The sequence below is a fragment of the Anabrus simplex genome, chromosome 2, assembly GCF_040414725.1.
Source record: "Anabrus simplex isolate iqAnaSimp1 chromosome 2, ASM4041472v1, whole genome shotgun sequence".
NCBI classification, from domain to species: Eukaryota; Metazoa; Arthropoda; class Insecta; order Orthoptera; family Tettigoniidae; genus Anabrus; species Anabrus simplex.
Genome location: NC_090266.1, coordinates 339,937,592 through 339,959,774, shown reverse-complemented (window position 1 = coordinate 339,959,774; position 22,183 = coordinate 339,937,592). Strand labels below are relative to the sequence as shown.

The following is a 22,183-nucleotide window of genomic DNA, read 5'->3' as shown; positions in this document are numbered from 1 at the left end:
CAGAGCAAGTCGTGCACCTTCAAGTTTGCTAGTAACATTAATATTCCTTTGTTGAAATGTAGTTCTGTGTCGTTTTAATCTATTTTGCCTACCCAGAGTGAGATGTCGTTAGATCTTAGGCATCTACCTGAGGACCAGGCTGAAAGTATTAGAAGGTTGTGTCAGTCTTTTCTTGACGTATTTTCAGATACCCTTAGCGTAACTGACCTTCCTGAATACAAGATTGAACTAACTGATTTTATTCCAGTTAGGTTTCCTTCTTATAGGCTGTTCCCACCTAAAATGAAGGCTCTTAAGGAAATCATTGAGCAGATGTTAAGGGATGGTATCATTCGTCCTTCCAAGTCGGCGTATTCATCGCCCATTTTCCTTGTACCAAAACCTCAAGGGGGTTTCAGGCATGTGATTGATTACAGGGTTTTGAACCGTAAGATTGTGTTACAATCTGTGCCCCTTCTGGATCTTCATTCTTGTTTTTCATGGTTTTGCAAGGCTAAGCTCTTCACCATATTAGACCTTAACCAGACATATAATCAAATACCTCTGGCAGAAGAATCCAAACACCTGACGGCTTTCACCACGGATTGGAATCTGTATGAATACAACTGCGTGCCTTTCAGGTTCCCCATGGGTGCAGCTGTCCTTACTAGACTGCCGGATAGGGTCTTCTCTGACATGAAATTCGAATAATCATTACCTCGATGATATAGTCGTGTTTTCAGAGACCTTCGAAGAGCACTTAGATCATCAGAAGGAGGTCCTCAATCGTCTTTGGAAGGCTAGGTTAACTGTTAAATTATCTAAGGTAGCTTTTGCTAGGCCTTCTATGTCGTTCTTAGGGCATATTGTGTCATCCGATGGTGTTTCTATTGACCATTCCAGAACACAGGCTATTCATGATTTCAAACCTCCTAAGGGCATCAAAGAAATCACTAGATGCATAGGCATGGTGAATTTCTTCAGAAAATTTATTCCTAACCTCGCTAATAGGGCGGCGCCCCTGAACCTGTTGTGTAGCATAGGCGTCAAATTTGAATGGGGGCCGTAGTAGCAAGCCACTTTTGAAGATCTTAAATTAGCCCTTTATAATGCCCCTGTATTAGCTATGCCCGATTTCTCTAAGAAATTCATTGTCCAAACTGATGCCTCTTCATCTGCTGTGGCTGCTGTCCTACTTCAGGAAATGGAACTCAGAAGGCGGCCCATTGCTTATGCGTCTAGGACTTTATCAGCTCAAGAAGCCAAGTATTCTGTCTATGAATTAGAGGGTTTGGCAGTCTTGTTTGCCCTGAAGAAGTTCCGCCTTTGTCTGGAACATGTCAAATTCGAATTAGAGATGGACAACCAAGCCTTAAGTTGGGTATTAGCTAGGCCCCGTCGTACTGGATGTATCGCCCGTTGGGCTATCAGAATCTCAGCATTCCAATTTGATGTACAACAAATTAGGGGATTAGAAAATGTAGTTGCTGATGGACTAAGCTGCATGTTTTCTACTGATGTTGACACCAGTGAACAGGAAGATAGTTCTTTTCCTTCTATGCCCATACCTCCTAGTATTAATGCTACTTTGTAACAGTGAGAAATATCAACGAGAAGATCCAGTGCTGGCTCCGATAATGGAAACCCTTTCTTCTAGGGAACGTGTTGTCCCTTATGTGTTGAGGAACGGGGTTTTTTGTTGCCCTTCGGGGCATGATCAGAAGATGAAAGCTGTGGTTCCAGCCATTCTTGTGCCAATGATCTTCAAATACTATCATGAGACCCCATTATGTAGGCATTTAGGCATCTTCAAAACAAGGGAAAAAATCAGAGAGATGTGTATTTGGAAGAGTATGGACAGTGAAATCAGAGAAATGGTTAAAGCTTGTAAATCTTGCTTGCTTAGTAAGCACACCTTGTCTACTAACCATCTCTGGTTGAACGGGTCAATCATAATCTTCGACCTGTGCTGAACGCTTCTCATCATAAGGATCATTCCATGTGGGATACTTCTCTGCACTGGTTATCTTTTGCTTTAAATTCGCCTGTTCATGAGTCCCACAAGTTCACCCCTGCCTCTTTCATGTTCAAATTTGTTCCCAACACACCGCTGTCTAATCTTTGGTCACTCAGTGACATATTATCTGAGACAATAGATCCTGATAATATCAGAGACCTATGGAAAAAGGCTAGACGTAACCTTAAAGCTTCTCATGAAAAGGTTAGAGAGAGATATGATCGTGGACAGAAGCCCACCAATTTAAAGGTTGGAGATCAAGTTATGGTTAGGAATTTCGTACCTGCAGGCAAGCTTGCCCTCAGATTTAATGGGCCATGATTTTGGACTTTTTAACTCCTGTCACTCTTCTGGTCAGCAACCCAGCCACTGAGAGGATATTTAGGGTCCACATTTCACATATTAAACTGGTATAATCTTTTGTTTTGCAGTATGGGCCACTTAAGTTATGGCAGCAAGGAATAAGTTATATTTCTTTCGGTTGAAGTGCAGTAAACAAATTGGGTATTTTTTTGCTAGTTGCTTTATGTCGCACCGACACAGATAGGTCTTATGGTGATGATGGGAAAGGAAAGGCTAGGGGTTGTAAGAAAGCGGCCATGGCCTTAATTAAGATACAGCCCTAGTATTTGCCTGGTGTGAAAATGGGAAACCATGGAAAACCATCTTCAGGGCTGCCGACAGTGAGATTCAAACCCACTATCTCCTGGATGCAAGCTCATAGAAGCGTGCCCCTGAACGCACGGTCAACTCGCCTGGTCAAATTGTTTTTAATCCGGTTGTAAGGTATATGGGGAGGCCTTCTGCCCCACCCATATCCATTTAAGGGCATTATTTTAATTATGTACTTAACCCTGTACAACCTTCCCCTCTAGTAACGTTTACCTTATTCCATCACCTGGCAGCCATTACCTTATCCCCCGCCTCCAAAACCTAGCCTGCAATTCACACACTCATCTTCAATGCAGCCAGCCTCATCTGAACCCGCAGCTTAGAAAAATACACAGCTCTCACTCTCTACAAAAACAATTCCTGTCGCCAAGTAAATGACTGTTTCAGTGCCCTCTCTGTCATCTGCAGCCATATCTCAACATCTGGTGAGGGATGCCAGCGTGGAGTAAGGGCCCACTCTGTTCTAGCCCAGTCTCCTGCATAACTGGAACACCATCCTATTCAGTGAGGGCTGTGGTGCGGTAACTCAACTGCCTACGTATCTTGGAGCAGTATCTCTATATCTGGTCTGTGGTGACCATCACCATGGCTATCCCTCTCATGGTAGCGGGAGAGGTTTATCTGAGGGTACTTGGGGAGTCCAAAGGACGCCACCCTGGTATCGGCGGCGGCGACCAAACTTGCCGTCAAACTTGAACTTTATATCCCAGACTGCTACGACTTCAGGAAGACTTCAAGATTGGTTTTGACTTAAATTTTTCTTCTAAAGGAACGTTTTCAAGGAAATGTGTCTTTAAAAAAAATTTCCTAAGAAGCAAATATCAATTTTCACCATGAGGAGAGACTTTAAGGTGGGGAGGTCTGTACTGCGAGGGTACACCCACCCCATTCATTCAAATGAAGTGTCCTGAAAAACACCATCTTCAATATAAACTTGCAACAACTCATGTAAAAAGCTTGGACTTTTCTCTACAAATATCTCTACCAAAAAAAAAACAAAAAAAAAAAAAAACCTGATGTTATGGCCTCTAGTGTGAAGAGGAACTATTAAAATACTAAAATAATTTGTTATTTTAAGGTTTACTACACTGAGTTGATTATCTTTTGTTTTTGGTATGATAAAGTTGACAACACTTCGATCTCTTCCCGCTAACTTAAGATGTTGGCCAATAGAAAATTTTGTGTATTTAATTTTCAACCAATGATCATTTCCTTGTACATATTTAATTATCTAATAAAAATTGGGTGTGTGTCGGGCCTTGGCCCAGAACTCTCTAGAACCTTCCTGTCGGGTATAAAAGCTGGCAATTTTTTGAGCTACCTTGTCTTATTGATCGTCCAGTCTACTGAGTGTGTGCTAATAGTGGAGGCGGGGGCATCTTGCCCTTCATCGAGTAGTCCAGCGCAGTAAGGTAATGGCAGCCATTTAATAACTAGGTGATAGCCTCTGAAAGCTAGCTCGAGGGGAAGGTTTCCTGTCTTTAAGAATGTCACCTTAAACTTCCAATCTTCAATAATGTAAACTTCATCTTCAAATGTAAATCTCAAAGCTAGCCTAGAAACTTGGCCGAAATTTGGAAATAGAGAGTGTGATACCCTATCAAGTTCCCTATCAACTTGTTTTTGAGGTGACTATGATTTTGTAATTGTTTTCTGCCTGTAGTTTTGTACCTTAATATTTTCTCCTTCTAGTCATCTCAGTACTATAGGATTAGCCTCTATAACATCGGGCAGTGAGCCCAACTAGGGTTTTAAACTTCTAAGTGTAAGTTTCAAGGAGTGCAAGTGTCTGCCTCCACATCATTTTGATTTTTGGGCCAGTAACTTTAACCTGTGGTTTTTATCCTTCCCACAAAGGCCCGGTAGAGTGAGTATTTGATATTCCTGTTAAACTGTTGAGAGTTTAAGACAGTGAATTATATTTGAATTGTAAAATGTAGGCTGTGCCTCGAGAGGCCTGGAAAGTGTAAATTTTAGTGAGCAAATATGCTCTGGTTGTTGAAGGTTGCTGTGATAAGGTAGTAAAGGTATAAGGTTCGGAGTGTGGTCTCCTAGATAATCCATAGAGCATTGACACTCTTTCTAGTTTGTAGAGGGGTTAGTAAAACTCTGTAAATGAAAGTGGGAGACCTGTCTCCTTGACTGTTGAGTGGATGGAGCAATAGTGCTCAAGTAACGTTTGTAAAATTGGGAGCGTTAAGCTCGTACTGTTAATTGGCAACTTGTTGATGTTTCTGATTTTGTACCTGAAATCTTGTTCCGCCGCTGAACGAATTGTTTTGTTAATATTTAGCATTTGAAAACAAAAACAAGAGAGGAGAAAAGAAATATAACTTTAGTTTTAAAGCTTTTAATTAATCTTTGATTGTACGAGGGCCATCCGGAAAGTAGTACCCGTTAGTGTCGCATGAAATGCTGACGACTTGGGTAACCGCTGGGCAAGGTCAGACCGCGTCAGTGGCTTGTCTGCCTGCTCTATGCGAGGTTGCGTGATGCTAGCAGTGCCTGTGTTGTGTCTGTGATCGTTTAAAATGTTTAAAGAAATTGAGAACCCCGCCAGTTGTGAAGTGAGGGCCGTTATTAAATTTCTTAATGCACGGAACGTTCGACCTTGTGATAGTCATCGCCAATTAACGGAGGTGTATGGAGACAATGTGATGGATGAGTCGTCTGTTCGGCGCTGGTGTCGCAACTTCAACCTGGGGTGGGGGAATACACATGATGAGGAGCGTTCAGGGAGACCATCTGTCATTACAGACCAACTGCTGAGTGCAGTAGACGAATGTGTGAGGAACGATCGGCACGTCACAATTGATGAACTCTGTGAACAGTTTCCTAATGTGTCTCGGATAATTGTTCATGAAATTGTCAAAGACCCTCTGCATTATTAAAAAATCTGTGCAAAGTGGGTCCCTTGCATGCTTACTTAGTAGCACAAAACCAAGCGTATTGCTGCAGCACTGACGTTTCCGGGACGTTATTCCAATGAAGGAGACTCTTTCCTGACTTGCATCATTACTGGGGACAAAACATGAGTTTGTTATGCATCACCTAAGAGTAAACGACAGTCAATGGAGTGGCATCATGCTCATTCACCAACCAAACCAAAAAAATTCAGGACAGTTCTGTCCACCTGGAAACTCGTGGCAACCGTTTTCTGGGATCGCCGATGTGCACTGCTCATTGATTTTATGGCCCGTGGAGACACAATTAATGCTTATGCATATTGTGAAACATTAAAGAAATTACGGCGGGCAATACAAAATCGACGGTGAGGTCTATTGTCTACAGGCGTCATTCTCCTTCATGACAATGCCAGGCCTAATGCAGCTGTGATAACACAACAACTTTTGCAGCAATTTAAGTGGGAAACCTTCGACCATCCCCCGTATAGCCCGGACTTGGCCTCTTCGGATTTTCATCTCTTTACGAAGCTTAAAGACTTTCTGGCGTGAAAAAGATTTGACAGCGATTAAGAACTTAAACGAGTCGTGACTACATTTCTCAATACGCTGGCGGCAGAGGACTATGATGCTGGAATACAAAAACTCATCCCACGTTATGACAAATGAATAAATTTGCTTGGAGATTATGTGGAGAAGTAGTGTAAAGTATGCTCTTTCCAATAAAAATGTGCGTATTTGTTAATATTTTCTCCTGTGTCTTTATTGCGCAAATGGGTACCACTTTCCGGATGGCCTTCATAGTAGATAGACCCCTTCATGTCTGCACCTTCTTTCACCTCTGTCCACCACGGAAGCTCCGTAACAAATAGTATGGGGTATAGTACACTTCCCTGCCGGAGACCAGATTCAACTTTAAACCATTTTGTTTTTCCTACACTAATCTTCACACTACTAACACAATTTTTGTACATAGCTTTTATCATTTGCACTTCCACTCTGTTAACTTGTTTTTTCCTTAACCCTCGAGTGCCTACGGGTTTTGTTTGGCACCATTGCGTATTGCTTCACTACTTTTCCTAATTAGCTGTAAGAAACTAATTGAACAATTCTTTCGGTGGCTACAACTTACAGCTGAGATTTCCGCCTAACTATTTCTGCCATTGTTTTCCCGTCAATACCACAGAAGCCTGATTGTTGAGACATTAAATTGAACAGTGTGTTGTTCTTCGCCGCAATGGCTTACCGCCTGAAGTAAGTACCGTGTTATTAGTGTTTCTTTTCTGCATTTATACATGGTAGAGAATATGTTTGTATCTCCTAGCATTAGCCTGTAATTTGCTTTACCATTATTTGTATATGTTGCACATTCCTTGATTCTATGATGTAAAATATTCGTCAGGTGCCATTAGGCACTACTAGGCGTTCGTCATAGCAATCAGTCATTAGTGTTATTTTCTGTATAATTGCCTATAATCTGGTAGACATATGAATTATTTTATTCTATACGACATTTCTGATTGTCTTCAAACTTTAGAACAATAATCTCAATAATATCCAACGATACGTACACAATAACATAGCTTTGTGACAACTAAGCAAGCATTGCGTCTATTGACTATACGACTACTTAGCGGTGCTGTATGTCATGTATATAGTCCATTACATATATTTTCCTCATGATTTTCAGTGCTCTAACTGTACAAGAAGCTCTTCAACTGCTTGAAGATGATGGTTTTGACACGACTGGAATATTTATTGAACCACCTGATGCAATACTTACAGATGGAGATTCAGGAGGTGAAGATGAAGGTGGCCTTGTAGATAACTTGTCTGGGAGGCAACTGCAGGCACAAGCTGAAGTTGTGTTGCCTGGAGGTCAGTGACTGAGCGAAGATGAAGCCGAGGAGACCTTGGTTGAAAAGACAGAAGGACCTAAGCCTAAATTCTGAAAAATTAGTCGCGAAGCAGCAATATGGGTACCTGAAGATTTGGACGAAGAGATTTCTGTCTTCCCTCAAGCGGATTATTCTTCTTTCTGTGATCACACTCCAGTGAGTATCTTAGAAGAAATACTTGACGATACTGTCATAGCATTCCTTTGTGACTAATGTTCTTGCTACGTGCTCTTCCTGAATAAGCCTAATCAACACGTTTCGAAAGAGGAGATGAAAATCTCCTTGGATGTACTGATTTTGTCTGGCTAATAATGATTTTGTGTGTGTGCTTTGAGAAATAAATCCATCATTTTGTATTAAATTTATTTAATTTACTATCATACAGAATAATATCCTTTCTACTCATAAATATAACACTATAACAGGCACAAGCTGTGCCCGAGTGCATGCCAGCAAAGTAATTCCAATACTGTGAAAACTAAGCAAGCATTGCTGTGTAGCACCTGCCTGTTTCTCACAAGTAGTGGTACCGAGCGACAAAGAACCTTAAATGTACACTTAAGGAGTAGTTGAAAATCACAAACATTAGCATTAAAAGGGGTTTTGCAAGAAAAAAAGTCAGGTGTTCAAGGGTTTATGTGTCCCATACTAACTGTCTGGGCACACTGTCATAAGCTTTCTCAATATCAATAAATGTCATCACCATGTCTTTTCTAAACTCCCATCTTTTCTCCATCATATGTCTTAATGCAAAGATCCCCCAAACCATTCTGTTCTTCTTCCATTTCTCCTTCTAGCTTTTTCCTCAGTCTTCCTTCCAATACTCTCTCAAAGATCTTAGCTACATGGGCAATAAGGATGATCCCTCTGTAGTTATTACATTCCTTTTTATCACCTTTTTTAAATATCCAGATTAAACCCTTTCCCCACCCTTCTGGGATCTCTTTCTTCCTCCAGATTATTCTAAATAGTCTATACAGCCACTGTAGCCCTATTGGTCCTGCTGCTTTTATCATTTTGGTAGTTACCTCATCCACTCCTGCTGCTACACCGCTGTTCATCTTTCGTATGGCTTTCTCTATTTCTAACATCAGTATCTCCTTTTGTTGTTCTTCTTCTTTCCCGTTGTTTCTTCTTGCTCCTTCTCATCTACCAGTTCACTGTATTTAATATTTAGCAATTCTGAGTAGTAGTCTTCCCATCTTTTTAGTATGTCGTCTCTTTACATCAATATCTGCCCTGTTTCAGTTTTTACAAATTTTGCATCTTCCCTGTTTCTTAAACTATTCTTCACCAAACCATACAAAACCTTTATATCCTCCTGTAAAGTTCCCAGCACTTCCATTTCTCTTCTTGTATTATTTTCTTACATACCTTTTTGGCTTCTTTATATTTCTGCCAAATCTCTGTACTATTGCTGCCTATCCACTTCCTCTACGCTATTTGTTTTCTTTTAACTGCTTCCTTTACCCTGCTGTTCCACCAAGGAGTCTTCTTTCCCTTTTTCCTTCCTGATAGTCTTCCACAGGTGTTTACTGCACACTTTACAAAACCATTTCTGAAACATATCCATTCCTCTTCCACACTGTTCACGTCATCTTTGGGAATTTCTTTCTTCAGATCCTCTTGAAACTATTCCCTTATTTCTTTCTCTTTTAACTTCCATCCCTTTATTTTTCTTTCCCTTTTTTCTATTAACTTCGTTATTTCACCAAGTCTTAATTTGGCTACCAGCACTTTATGGTCTCCTTCAAAATCTGCTCTTGGCATTGCTGTTACATCTTCCAATTGTCTACATTTCTCCTCCTCCACCAGAGTAAGATTAATCATTGTCTTTGTCTTTATATCTCCCCAACCATATCTAGTTAATTTTTGTGAGTTCTTTTCTCTAAACAGCGTATTGCCAACAAATAATCCATTCCTTCTACAAAAATCTATTATCAAATCTCCTTCTTCATCTTGGTTTCCATACCTAAAGGGACCAATTATCTCTTCTTTTCTCCGTTTGTCTGTTCCAACATGTGCATTCATGTCTCCCATTATTATAACCTCTTTCTCTTCAATACAACTTCAGCTCTTCTAGAAACTCTTCTAAACATTCAGCTGCATTCCCCGATTGGGGTGCATAAACCTGTATAAAATCCTTGGTTCCACTCTCAAGTCCAAGTCTAACTTTAATTATCCTGTCACTGATCTGGTCAAATTTGTCCACATATTGCGCTAAATCTTCTCTCAATATAACACCAACACCATTTGTTGCCATCTTTCCTCCACTCCAATATATTCTATACCCTTTCTTCAATTCAGGGGCTGACTGGCCAAGGTGGTAAAGGCGTGCTCGGTCTGCCCGGAAGGACGTGGGTTCAAATCCCCATCAGGAAGTCATAAAATTTAAGAAACGAGATTTCCACTTCCGGAGGTGCATATGGCCCTGAGGTTCACTCAGCCTACACCAAAAATGAGTACCACATTAATTCCTGGGGGCAAAGGCGGCCGGGCGTAGAACTAACCACTCTACCCCATCACGTGCCGGGGTTAACAATGGTGGAAGCCTTTACCTTCCACTCCTCCAAGGGCCTTCATGGCCTGTACGGAGATGACTTTGCTTTGCTTTGCTTTGCTTTCTTCAATTCTTGACCTTTCCCCTTTCATTTTGTCCCACTCATTCCCATCATCGCTATGTCTCTCTTCTCCATATCCTCTATCAGTTCTTCTACCTTGCCATTCAAAGTCATGACACCGATGATACTGATTCTGGTGATGTCTGGTAGCCCACTTCTCACAGTTCCCCCAGAGCACCGGGAACTGCGCGTCACTTCAGAGGGACGCCCTAGCATTTTCCGAGGCCTTGATTCACTGACACTCATTTTATAGGTTATTTGTACAATGGGTTTGCCACTCCCACTGGCATTTTATTACATTCTACCAGGTTCAAATTAGGGTGCCCCTAACATGGAGTCAGACGCCTTTTGTAGCCATTCCTCTGGAGTACAGACGCTATGGGTTTTCCCCTTCTGCCATCTCCACCGTACCGAAGTCCATCTCTTCTCCGCCGTAAATGCCATTGAGGTCTTCACCCATAATCCAGAGCAAGGAATAATAATCAAGATCCATTCAAAATTAAAATGTGATGTCGTACGATATGTACAGAATACTGAGGACAGCATTTTAAGACCAGTTGTCTGTTGATCTTTCTTTATGCCAGGGTTGACATATAAGCTATGTCTTTAATCAAGATTAAATTCCTAGAGTTGCAATAGAGAAATTTGGGCCACAGCAAGGGCTACATTCCATGATTAAACTGTCATCTACGGGTGACAATGCACATCAGATATCTACTTACAGAAGATTATCCAAATAATAGAAACACATGAGTGAACTGGATTAATATGATGTTGGACCACCTTTAAGCCTGTCAAACAGCTGGGATCTGCAGTGGAATGAATGCATACAGTATGCAAATTATATCCAGGGAAATTCCATACCATTCATCATGCAGTGAAGTACTCACTTCTGTAAGCGATAGCAGGGGAGGAAATTTGCACCGGATTCTCTGCTCTAAAATGTATCACAGATGCTTGATAATGTTCACATCAAGTGATTGGGTGGGCCAGGGATAGTGTTAAATTTCATCAGCATGTTCATCAAATCATGCCTGAAAAGTGCAAGTGGTGTGAAATGTCCCCATAATTGTTGGCCATAATTTGTCCTTGAAGAGTGAGAACAGAACCAACAGAATATTATCACATTGTAGACTACAGTATCACAGAACCACCTCCATATTTAACGATAAGAAGTAGGCAGTGTAATGCATAAGCTTCTCTTCCAATCATCGTTGGTCTATATTACAGAGTCTTGATACCATTTGCACCATGCTAAGGCATTCTTGGTGGCAATTTAGAAGTTTGCAGATTCCCTCCCAGCAGAGAATATTCAATTTGTGCAGCTGTGATTGCAGAAACAGGTTGTCAGAGATGCTGACTGAGTTCTGATGTCTTGTGTCAAATTAGCTCTACATTTCTTCGTGACAATCCTCTTCGATGTCTGCTGATACTGATTTCTGAGAATTTGTTTTTGTTCCTTATTACTCTTTGCCACTTATGCTGCCATGAGTTGTGTATGCTGTCATCACATTGGACACTGTCTGGCTCTATGGTTAAATGGTTAGCATGCTGGCCTTTGGTCCAAGTGGTCCCGGGTTTGGTTCCCGTCCAAGTCAGGGATTTTAATTTTCATAAGTTAATTCCGCTGGCTCAGGGGCTGTGTGTTTGTGCCGTCATCAACATAAAAATTCATCTTAGGTAAAGCCCCATCCTCAGCAACACACGCCACCTATAGGGTGTTAATACGAAAGATCTGCACCAAGCCTCTCCATAGGCCACATGCCACCATTATTATTATTATTATTATTATTATTATTATTATTATTATTATTATTATTATTATTATTATTATTATTATTATTATTATTTTTATTATTATTAGAATAACTAGAATAACTGAACAGTGAGTGATTGAAGAATATACAGGAAGCGATCACCAGTATATAATTTTTCGTGTACTTCAAGAGATTCCGCATCTAAGGATTACCACGTGCAAGCCAGAAAGATGGAACATAGCCACTATGGATAGAGAGAAATGGCTGGTGCAGCGCCACCACTATTACTGACATAGAGGAGGCTGTAAGACGAGACTTAGAAAATTCTAATCAAGAATTGACAGTCTCAATCACAAATCCGAACAGCAGGGGGGCAAAAACTCGCCATTGTGGAGATAGAAGATAGTGAGGCACGAAAGCTGATAAAAATAGGTACAATTAAAGTAGGGTGGCTATATTGCAGAGTAAGAAAGTGGATCGTAGTTCCTTGGTGCTTTAGATGTTTGTCACATGGGCATCAAGCACCAAACTGCAAAGGAATGGACAGAAGTAAACTCTACTTTAAAAGCGGGGAAGCTGGTCACAAGGCAGTAGAATGCAAAATGAATCCACAATGCATAATTTGCACAGATATGGATGTTGAAGAGTCAAAACCACATCATGCTCTTGGCTCAGGCAAGTGTATAGTGTTTCGTGAAGCACTAGAAAAGGCCAAAAAGCAGTGGTGAATGGTACAGATCCTTCAAGCCAATATACACAGGAGTCTAACTGTGTATAGGCGTTTTCATCTATTGATGGAGATAATCTATGAGATAGGAGCAAACATCTTGATTCTTAGTGAACAATATCAAGGCAGAGATCAACCAGGTTGGTTTTCAGATAATCCTGGGACAGCTGCGATATGGATACCAGATCTTGGAAAATATTCAGTTATAAATCACGGATGCTGGGATGGGTTTGTTTGTGTCCAAGTTGGTAAAGTAATTTTTGTCAGCTGTTATTTTACCCCGAATGAGACTATTTCTGACTTCCAGATGAAACTAGATGGGCTTGAAGATGCTCTGCAAGGGATAAACAATAACCTAGTTGTTGCTGGTGACTTTAATGCTCAAACAGTGGAATGGAACATGCCTCAAACAGATTCTAGAGGGCGACATACAATGGAGATGGCCACCAGATTGGGATTAATGGTTATCAATGTTGGTAATGTGACAACCTTTCAGTGACCAGGATGTCAGGGAACTATACCAGATGGAACCTTTGCTTCTGAAGACTTTGCGTCTAGAATAACTGAATGGCGAGTGATTGAAGAATATACAGGAAGCGATCACCTGTATATCATTTTTCGTGTACTTCAAGGGACTTTGCATCTAAAGATTACCACACACAAACCAGAAAGATGGAACATAGCTACTATGGATAGAGAGAAATTTCATGAAGTAATACAGAATGGAATGGACTGTATAATGGATACATGTCATGGATAAAAACGAAGCATAATATTGCTAATAAATGCGTGGAACACACCATGAGACTCCTCCAGCAAGCATGTGGCATATCAATGACCAGAATCAAACAACAGAGAGGCAAGCGTCCAGCGAAGAAATTGCTGAGCTGAGGAAACAATGCCTGCGACTCAGACGAAGGACACAAAGAGCACGACACAACGATGAAACTCTCTCAGTAGAGTAAGTCTATGAAGAAAAGACTGCGAAATACAATTAAAAACAGTAAAGCTGACAAGTGGTGGGAAATGTCTAAGGAAGTGGATGAAAATCCATGGGGATTAGAGTATAAAATTGTTATGAAAAAATTCGGGATGCTCCCAAGCCCGATCATAGATCCACGCACCATGAAAAAATAGTACACATACTATTCCCTGATCATGCAGAGAGGATTGATGACGAGGCCACCTTTTACAACTGAAGAATTGATAACAGCAATTCATTCCCTTAGAAATAAGAAAGCCCCTAGACCAGATGGTATTCCAGCGGAAGTACTAAAGGTGGCAGCTGAATTATGACCCCAGCTGCTGTTGAGAATGTATGATCATTGCTTGAAAGCGGGAATTTTTAATTTTCGTTGGAAGAGAGCTAGATTGGTTTTGACCAGCAAAGGGAAAATCAGGGGTTACAGACCTCTATATATGCTGGACACTGCTGGGAAAGGTTTAGAGAAGCTACTACCGCCAAGAATACTCTCAGCAGTTCTATTAGCTGGCGATCTATCTGACCAACAACATGGATTCCGCAGAGGTCACTCAACGCTAGATGCAGTGAAGGAAGTGGTGAAGACAGCAGAACGAGCTCAAATGGATAATCATCACTCTAGAAAGCTGACGCTTCTTGTGACCCTAGATGTTAAAAATGCTTTCAACTCAGCAAGATGGAGTGATATTTTGGAAGCTCTACAAGAAACATTCAAGCTACCAGAATATCTCATGTACATACTGCAAGACTATTTCAAAGATCGTACATTGTTATACAACACAGAAGATGGTCAGGAAAGAAACCGGCTCACAGCTGGTACAGCGCAAGACTCAATTCCTGGACCAAACCTTTGGGAACATCATGTATGATGGTTTGTTATGGCTGGAGATGCCAGAAGATGTGAAACTTGTGGGTTATGCTGATGATGTGGCTGCCCTGACAGTAACTTCTAACCTAGAGTTGGCTCAGTTTAAACTGAATCAGGTGATGCGACAGGTTAAAGAAAGGATGATAAATCACAGGTTAGAACTTGCAGATCACAGAATGGAAATTGTCCTCCTGACGAGGAAATGGATTAGGCCTAATACTGTTGTACCGATGCAGATAGGGCAGACAGTCATCAAAACAACTAGGAACAAAAAATACCTTGGTGTAACAATTGATACTAAGCTTACATTTTGGGACCACATTCAACGGGTAACAGATAAGGCAGCAAAAACCATGACTGCACTGAGTAGACTCCTGGGAAATATCAAGGGGCCGAAATCTAGTAAAAGGCGGCTTCTCACGTCGAATGTCAAATCGATACTTCTATACAGTTCAGAAATTTGGGCTGAATCGTTAAAAATTGCAAAGTATCGCACAAGAATTGCAGCTGTACAACGGAGAGCAGCTTTACGAATTGCATGCACATATCGTACAGTATCAGAACCAGCGATTATAGTATTAATAGCAGTAGCTCCTATTGACTTGTTGGCTTTTGAAAGACAAGAAATTTGGCTCACACAAGGAGAGCTAGGAAGGAGACGGGCAAAGGCTTTGGTTCGTAGTTGCAGATTGCAACAATGGCAAACGAGATGGGAAGACGATTCTAGAGAGAAATGGATGAAAACTCTGATACCTCCTCTGGGTGTATGGGTTAGCCAAAATCATGGTGAATTGAACTACTATCTCACACAGTTCTTGACAGGTGTGGATACTTTTGGAAATTTCTCCACAGACTAGGACTAGCAACTAACCCAGTGTGCATATACTGCGGTGACATCGACAATGCATTACATACTTTCTTTGTGCGTGTCCATTGACTGCCACAAAGAAGATGCTTAGATGTTACGCAGGGAGAATTGACGCCAGAAGGCATTGTGTCAGTAATGCTGCAAAGTCAAAAGTCCTGGGTTAAGGTGGCAGTCTACGTAGAAAATATTCTGTGTCAGAAGAAGAAGGATCTGGATGATTACAACAGACAGTAAAGCAGAAGAAGGAAGAAGCACAAGATGCATTAAGCACGACACCGTCCTGAAGTAATGCGAGAGCGGTTCCTGGGTGGAGACAAACGTCGTGGGGAAAAAAGTGTGTGGTTTTTAGTGGGTAAGAATCTCCACACACTCGTTGAGTGTGGACCCTCACAAGCGTCTTATGAAAGATTTTTCACACTACCTCGCCAAAAAAAAAAAAAAATTATTTGCCTGGTGCAAAAATGGGAAACCATGGAAAACCAACTTCAGAGCTGCCAACAGTGGGGTTCGAACCCACAATCTCCCAAATGCAAGCTCACAGCTGTGTGACCCTAACCCTCTCCCATTTTGCCTCACCCAATTCTGGGCAATTACACATACAAATACATGCTAAACTACCTAGCATAATACAGACTAAGGTCCTTCACTGCAATACCTATCAACAGTCACAGCACACCAACAATCAGTGTCACCACCTCATAAAAATGATGTGTTCTGGAAAAGGCGTTTTTATTTTTCTATTTGATTTATGTCGCACATCACAGACATGTCTTATGGTGACAATGGAATAGGACAAGGCTAGGAGAGGGAAGGAAGCTACTGGTCAGAAGATGACGTAAAAACCAAACAACTACCAGTAAATTTGCAGTAACACAAGGCCTCAATGGGAGGATTGGAGAAGGGGAGGGGGTTAAAAAGGAAGTGGAGTGTTGATATACCTCCATGGAATGTGGAATGTGTAGCAGTAATGGAAGCCAAGTGTAGCAGTCGTGTTAGTTCTTTATAGGCAGAGTATGAGAATAAAGTGTAATTTGTACAATATTTGAAATAAGAAACCAGTTAAGAATCTGCATATTTAATTCAACAGCATGTATCCTAGGCTACGGGCATTTCAGTCAGTAGTATTATGAGAATTTTGACGTAGAAAAAGAAGTATTTCCAAGAGGGAAAGTCATTTAGAACTCCCAATAAAAGAAGACTATGAAAGAGAACTTAAACAGACTTGGATGATTTTTGAGAAGTATTTACAATCCTTAGCATCATACAGAAATGATGGATGATGAGTAACATACATGGGTACGACGTATGTTCATCAATCACACATTACGGAACACGCGAGGAGTGATAATCAGAACATGGGTCTTCTAACTCCATTTTCTGAGGGCTAGCAACCAATCATTGTTCATGCAGTGGGAAGGAGGGTTTTCTCCCCAAAGCTCTCCTCATATTAAAATCGGGCATGAAGTCTGGAGATTACCATGGCAATATAAACTTTATGAATAATGAAAAGTGGCTAAAATATAAATGAATATCAAACCTTCTCCCTGAATCTATCTTAGCAATTGATAATGTTCCTTACCACAAAGTTCACTAACCTGTCATCAAATTTCTCATCCAAAAAAGCACATACGGTTGACTGGCTTTCGACACATGAAATTTCTTTTCCACCCGAAAATATACAGACCGGAACTATATTCACCGATTGCACTCATGAAAACAGACCTGATTTTAAAACGTAAAGTAATTATGCTCTTCTTGCTCCATTCTAAGACTTCCTCCTTAGCATACAGAAGAAATTATGATGCTCTCACCAGTGGCATGTTTTGTTTCTTGGGTCTACAAAACCTGAATGCTGGATGTGCTTTTTTTTTTTTTCCCTTTCATGTAGAATAATAATAATAATAATAATAATAATAATAATAATAATAATAATAATAATAATAATAATAATAATAATAATAATAATAATAATAATAACAACAACAACAACAACAACAACAATGCTGTGGGTATAACATACCACTAACTACTTTCACGTTTTTTGGAGACACCGAGACCTCGATGCCGAATTTTGTCCTGTGGGAGTTTTTTAACAGAAAAGCTACAGACATCAGGCATAAGCATCTTCAAATACCACCCGACTGAGCCAGGATCAAACCTGCCACTTTAAGCTCAGAGAGCAAGCAATTTACCTTCTGAGCTACTCAGCCCATCAGAGCCAACATGAAACGCAAGTTATTTTCTTGATGGAGTCTTCCAATATTTCTATGAAATTTTGTTGAATGCTGTCCTACTGTTATTTTCATAGTGGCAAGCAATATCGGCAATACTGGTGACAAGAGTAATGTTAAGTCCATCACATTAGCGAAAATAGCACAGTGATTTGCCGTAGTTCCACTACATGTGACATATGACAGTACGTCTGTTACATTTAAGGAACACATGTGGTTCCTTCCCTCATTCCTCTATCTAGCACGTCTGTACAGTTGAACCCAGGTGTGCAAGCAGGCAAGTACCTTCCCCTCTGCGCCTGTTTGGTTCATGATAGATCTCCCATCCTGTAATATCACCTTAATAAAGTTCCAACCCCAGTATTTGCCTGATGTAAAAATGGGAAACCATGGAAAACAATTTCCAGGGCTAGTGACAGTGGTACGCAAACCCACAATTTCCAAATATAAGCTGACAGCTACGTGACCCAAACTGCATAGGCAAATTGCTCGGTGTGTTTCCATAATTTTGATTACAATCTGTGTATGCTCTGTAGCAAAATCCCAAGCTTTCTACAGAATAAAGTGTGCATAAATTATATGAGGTTATGTAATTGTGTGCCAGCAGTTATGTGCAAATTAACTGCTGTACTTTCATCTTTTGGTTATCCTTTACTAGCAAGGAGGAATTTTTAGGAAGGAGAAAATCATGCAAAAATGATGTGAAATGATACCTAAAGTAGCTGAGAGGAGAGATCCGTCCTTTTTGCTTGCCAGGGACCCACCAACCTGCCCCTAGAAGTATTCTTACTTGTATAGAAAAATTAAAAGGACACATACGTCAGTCTCTAAATGCAACCATTTCCTGTGTTCCTATTGGATGGAGGGCAGTTTCTTTTGCCTCCGATAGAGCTTGCATCATGTGTGTCCCAATGCTGCTTCATTTCGTGTACATAATGAAACCACAGAGTTTGAAAATGACATGTCATGGTATGTGCCAGATGTAATAGCAGTATCCATGACATTACTATATTAAGTACTCAGGACATATCCCCTTATGTTCTTGTTACTAGCCAATACTGTCACAGGAGATACTACTGGTGTGATTGTTGCAATACACGCAGAGCTTAAAGATGTTGAGATTATGCGGTTTTTGAAAATCACCTGGTCATTTTTGTACAAAGTTCAGAAGGAGCTAGAAGCCTCTGGCAGGGATTTCCTGCATGTAGCCAAATGCAAAAAGCATTTACAGCATTCAGACAGTATGAGGACACCACAGTTCATACAGCAGGTGCAGAACATTATCAATGAGAACCCCTGAACATCTGTGAGGACCATTGCCAGAGATCTCAAGGTGCTGGAGGCCACAATACGTACTGTGATGCATGAGGACATTCTATATGTTGTATGCTATATGAGGAAAGATCAGATCATGCTGGCATACACACAAGAACAATAGCTGCTCCGAGCAAAGCCATTACTGAACAACTTAAAACACCTGGAAGAACCTGGTCTACTCTGTTTTTCATGAAAATATTCTATCAATATCAAAAGATGAACAGACAAATTGACAACTGGTTATGTGATGCCTCTCATGGTATGCACACCAAGTTTCCTCTATTGTGATGGTTTTAATGGTAGTGAGTAGTCAAGTGTACATCATGCCATCCCACTTCCTTCCATGGACCCTTAGGTGAATGGTGCTGGTTACAATGAGATGCCGGAGACAGCTGACAATGTTCGCAATGGAACGTCGTATGTGTTTCACTAGAACTCTGCACCAGCACACGTGGTCACCTAACCCACCTAACCTAAATCGCATGGATTATTGCATCTGGGGCAGTGATGAACGAGAGACTAATTACCATTCTCACATCATCATCCATTTCCCTCATCAAGCTCTTGCCAAGTTGGGATGTTAATCTGACCACCATTGTTCCTTTATAACTGTGTTCCAATCCAGGTTTCTTCTAATTATACTATTCTTCATCGTTTTCTAACACCTTAGTCTGGGTCTCCCTCTTGCCCTCCCTCCTATTATCAGGGTCTAGATCATCCACTCTGGCATCCTTTCCTCTTCCATCTTCTTAAAATATCCAATCATCTAAGTTTTCCCTCTCTATTCTGTCAAAAAGCTTTTCCACTCCTATTTCCTTCCTTTCCTATCATACTTCTTAAAAACATTTCACTGGCCTGGATTTTATTCTCCCCTCTAGCTCTCAGGGAAAGGCCAAAATCTAACATAGTCAGGTGTTTTCCTTTCAAGAAAATGATTTAAAAGTCAGTATTACGTAGAAGTGGTATTACTATCTCTCCCCAATAGGCAGGGTATACCGTGGATTATTCTACCGCAGAATACAAGTCGCCATTTATCTTCCAAAATATTAAAAATACTACGAACCCCCAGGTCTAGGCCCCCCCCTACAAACTGTCATATGGGCACCCATGTATGGTACTTCCTCTACAGCAGGCTACTTACACTCTGAAAGAATGCACTTCCTTATTGAATTCTTTTACTGATCTCCATGTCCAGCCCTGCTTCCTGCAACAGCTCCCTTCCCAAGTACTTAATACCCTCTATATTTCCATGCTTTTGTCCCTTTACTTTTATAATTCCCTTCCGTTTTCCCTCTAGTCAACACTATTGTCTTGCTCTTTTCTACACTGATTTTCATTCCATAATTTTCTATAATCTCACTTAATATGTCAAGCTGCCCTTGTACTTCCACTCTGTTTGCTCCCCACACCACAGTATTATCTGCAAACAATATTACTTTCAGCTCCCTGTCCCTATATTTTACCTTTGCCTCCTTCACAATTTCGTCCATACACATTATGACTAACAGTGGTGAAAGAACACTCCCTTGTCTTAGTCCAGTTTCATTCAAAAACCACTCTATTCTCCCCACAAGTGCCTTTTTCTCTGTTTCCATTTCTCAGGCTGGAAGTTATTTTACAACTGACACTTCAGTTACAATGTCAACTTGATAATAATAATAATAATAATAATAATAATAATAATAATAATAATAATAATAATAATAATAATAAGAAGAAGAAGAAGAAGAAGAAGAAGAAGAAGAAGAAGAAGAAGAAGAAGAAGAATAAGAAGAAGAAGAAGTTGAGAAGGCTATTCAGCCCGAAGGCTAGTTGGATCCTCAACAGCTCGTTGCTTTCCTCACAGAGACAGAAGTTGCAATTTGATATCAGTCTGCCAAGTTCATTGAACTGCATTCACCAACCAACCCTATGAGCAACAATTTAATGATAATAATCTCGCAAATAAGTAGCAACGACGCGATAATAAAAATAATAATAATAAACTCACCAATATGTAGCGACAACGCCTCCTATGTGTATATATTTGACAAATAGTCCTTCTTGCATCTTTCCGACAGGAATATCAACCATGTTAAAGAAATGGGGTAAGAATTCCTGGAGCTCATTACCAGCGTCATACACAAATGACTGGCTTTATCAACCCAGGAAACGTGGTCTAATAAGATTCACTGTTATTCCAGTGGAGGAAACACGATTAGATAAATAGTTGGGATGAAGTTCTCATATTCTCAATGGAGATAATCAGTCCGAAGAACTAGAGATTATCGCCAGCACATTATTTACACTTCAGCAAAGTTTTATACGCAGATTAAGTATTCTGACGACAGCATTCCAGGTACCGGTACATCTAATGGTACATTTGACATGACTGATAACACTCTTATGCTGAAAGTGTTTGATATAACTTTAGCAGAATGCCACGATTACCGGTACCGGTACGTGGTTTACACTCAGCTATAAAAGCTGCAATTTACATTTCTTTATCTCAAACATAGAATTATATAGCGAACATTATCAGGAGAGAGTAGATAATATTCATCCCAAATTACTGTTTTACGAGGTTAAAAAAAAAAAAAAATCCAGTCGGACTTTCGTGTTCGTCAGGCAATTACAGGTAGGTATAATATTCGGCAGATAAATAGGAAGAGGTTACAAGTGACATATTTTCATACAAGCGCAGATATTACTCAATTGCAAGACATAAAATACAGTATATTGGATTGGTCAATGTATCGAACTCTATACGCTATTTCAGTGTATTATCAAAACCACGACGAATGGAAATGATAAGTGTGACAACTTTCCCTGAATCGCATTTTAACAGGCACAGCATGAATGCATGCACTCCGCCGCCTGAAGATCTCATGGCATGTACAAAGAGGATTTATAAAGAGAAAGAAAGCGCTTATTTTGTTGGCGTAAAGAGAAAGTGTGTAAATATGTTCCCGTCTTTTTCTTTTGTAGTAAAAACGCCAAATATCTGGCTTTAACTTTTTGCGAAATGAATAGTGAAAACTATTAAGTATTTGAGAAGTAGGACGCAGTGGCGGTTCGTGGGATTTTACTCTCGCAGAACTCAGCAGTCCTCCCATATCCAATGTGTATGTTGGGTATTCAGCCCGAAGGCTGGTTTGATCCTCCACAGCTCCACCAGCAGAGGTCATAGAGAGCCTAGGCATCACTGAAGAGGCGTACTAGGGATATGATTAGTGAGGCAGTTTCCCGTTGCTTTCTTCCCCATATCAAAAACCGTTTTCATTGATCAGCGCTTATATATATTAGATGAAATAGCATTATTTTTATTAATAGTAATATGGAATATTGGGTGTAGGCGGCTCCA

At 40.5% G+C, this 22,183-nt stretch overlaps 1 protein-coding gene across 1 annotated transcript in view; it reads right to left on the bottom strand.

Moving 5' to 3' along the window:
* LOC136862813 (GDP-fucose transporter 1) overlaps positions 1-21,100 on the bottom strand; it is a 108,397-nt gene extending 87,297 nt beyond the window's left edge. Inside the window, exon 1 of the mRNA XM_067139073.2 lies at positions 20,831-21,100. Within this exon, the coding sequence (XP_066995174.2) occupies positions 20,831-20,913 (83 nt within the window). The 5' untranslated portion in view covers positions 20,914-21,100. The remainder of the gene's footprint in view (positions 1-20,830) is intronic.
* Between the last annotated feature and the right edge of the window lie 1,083 nt (positions 21,101-22,183).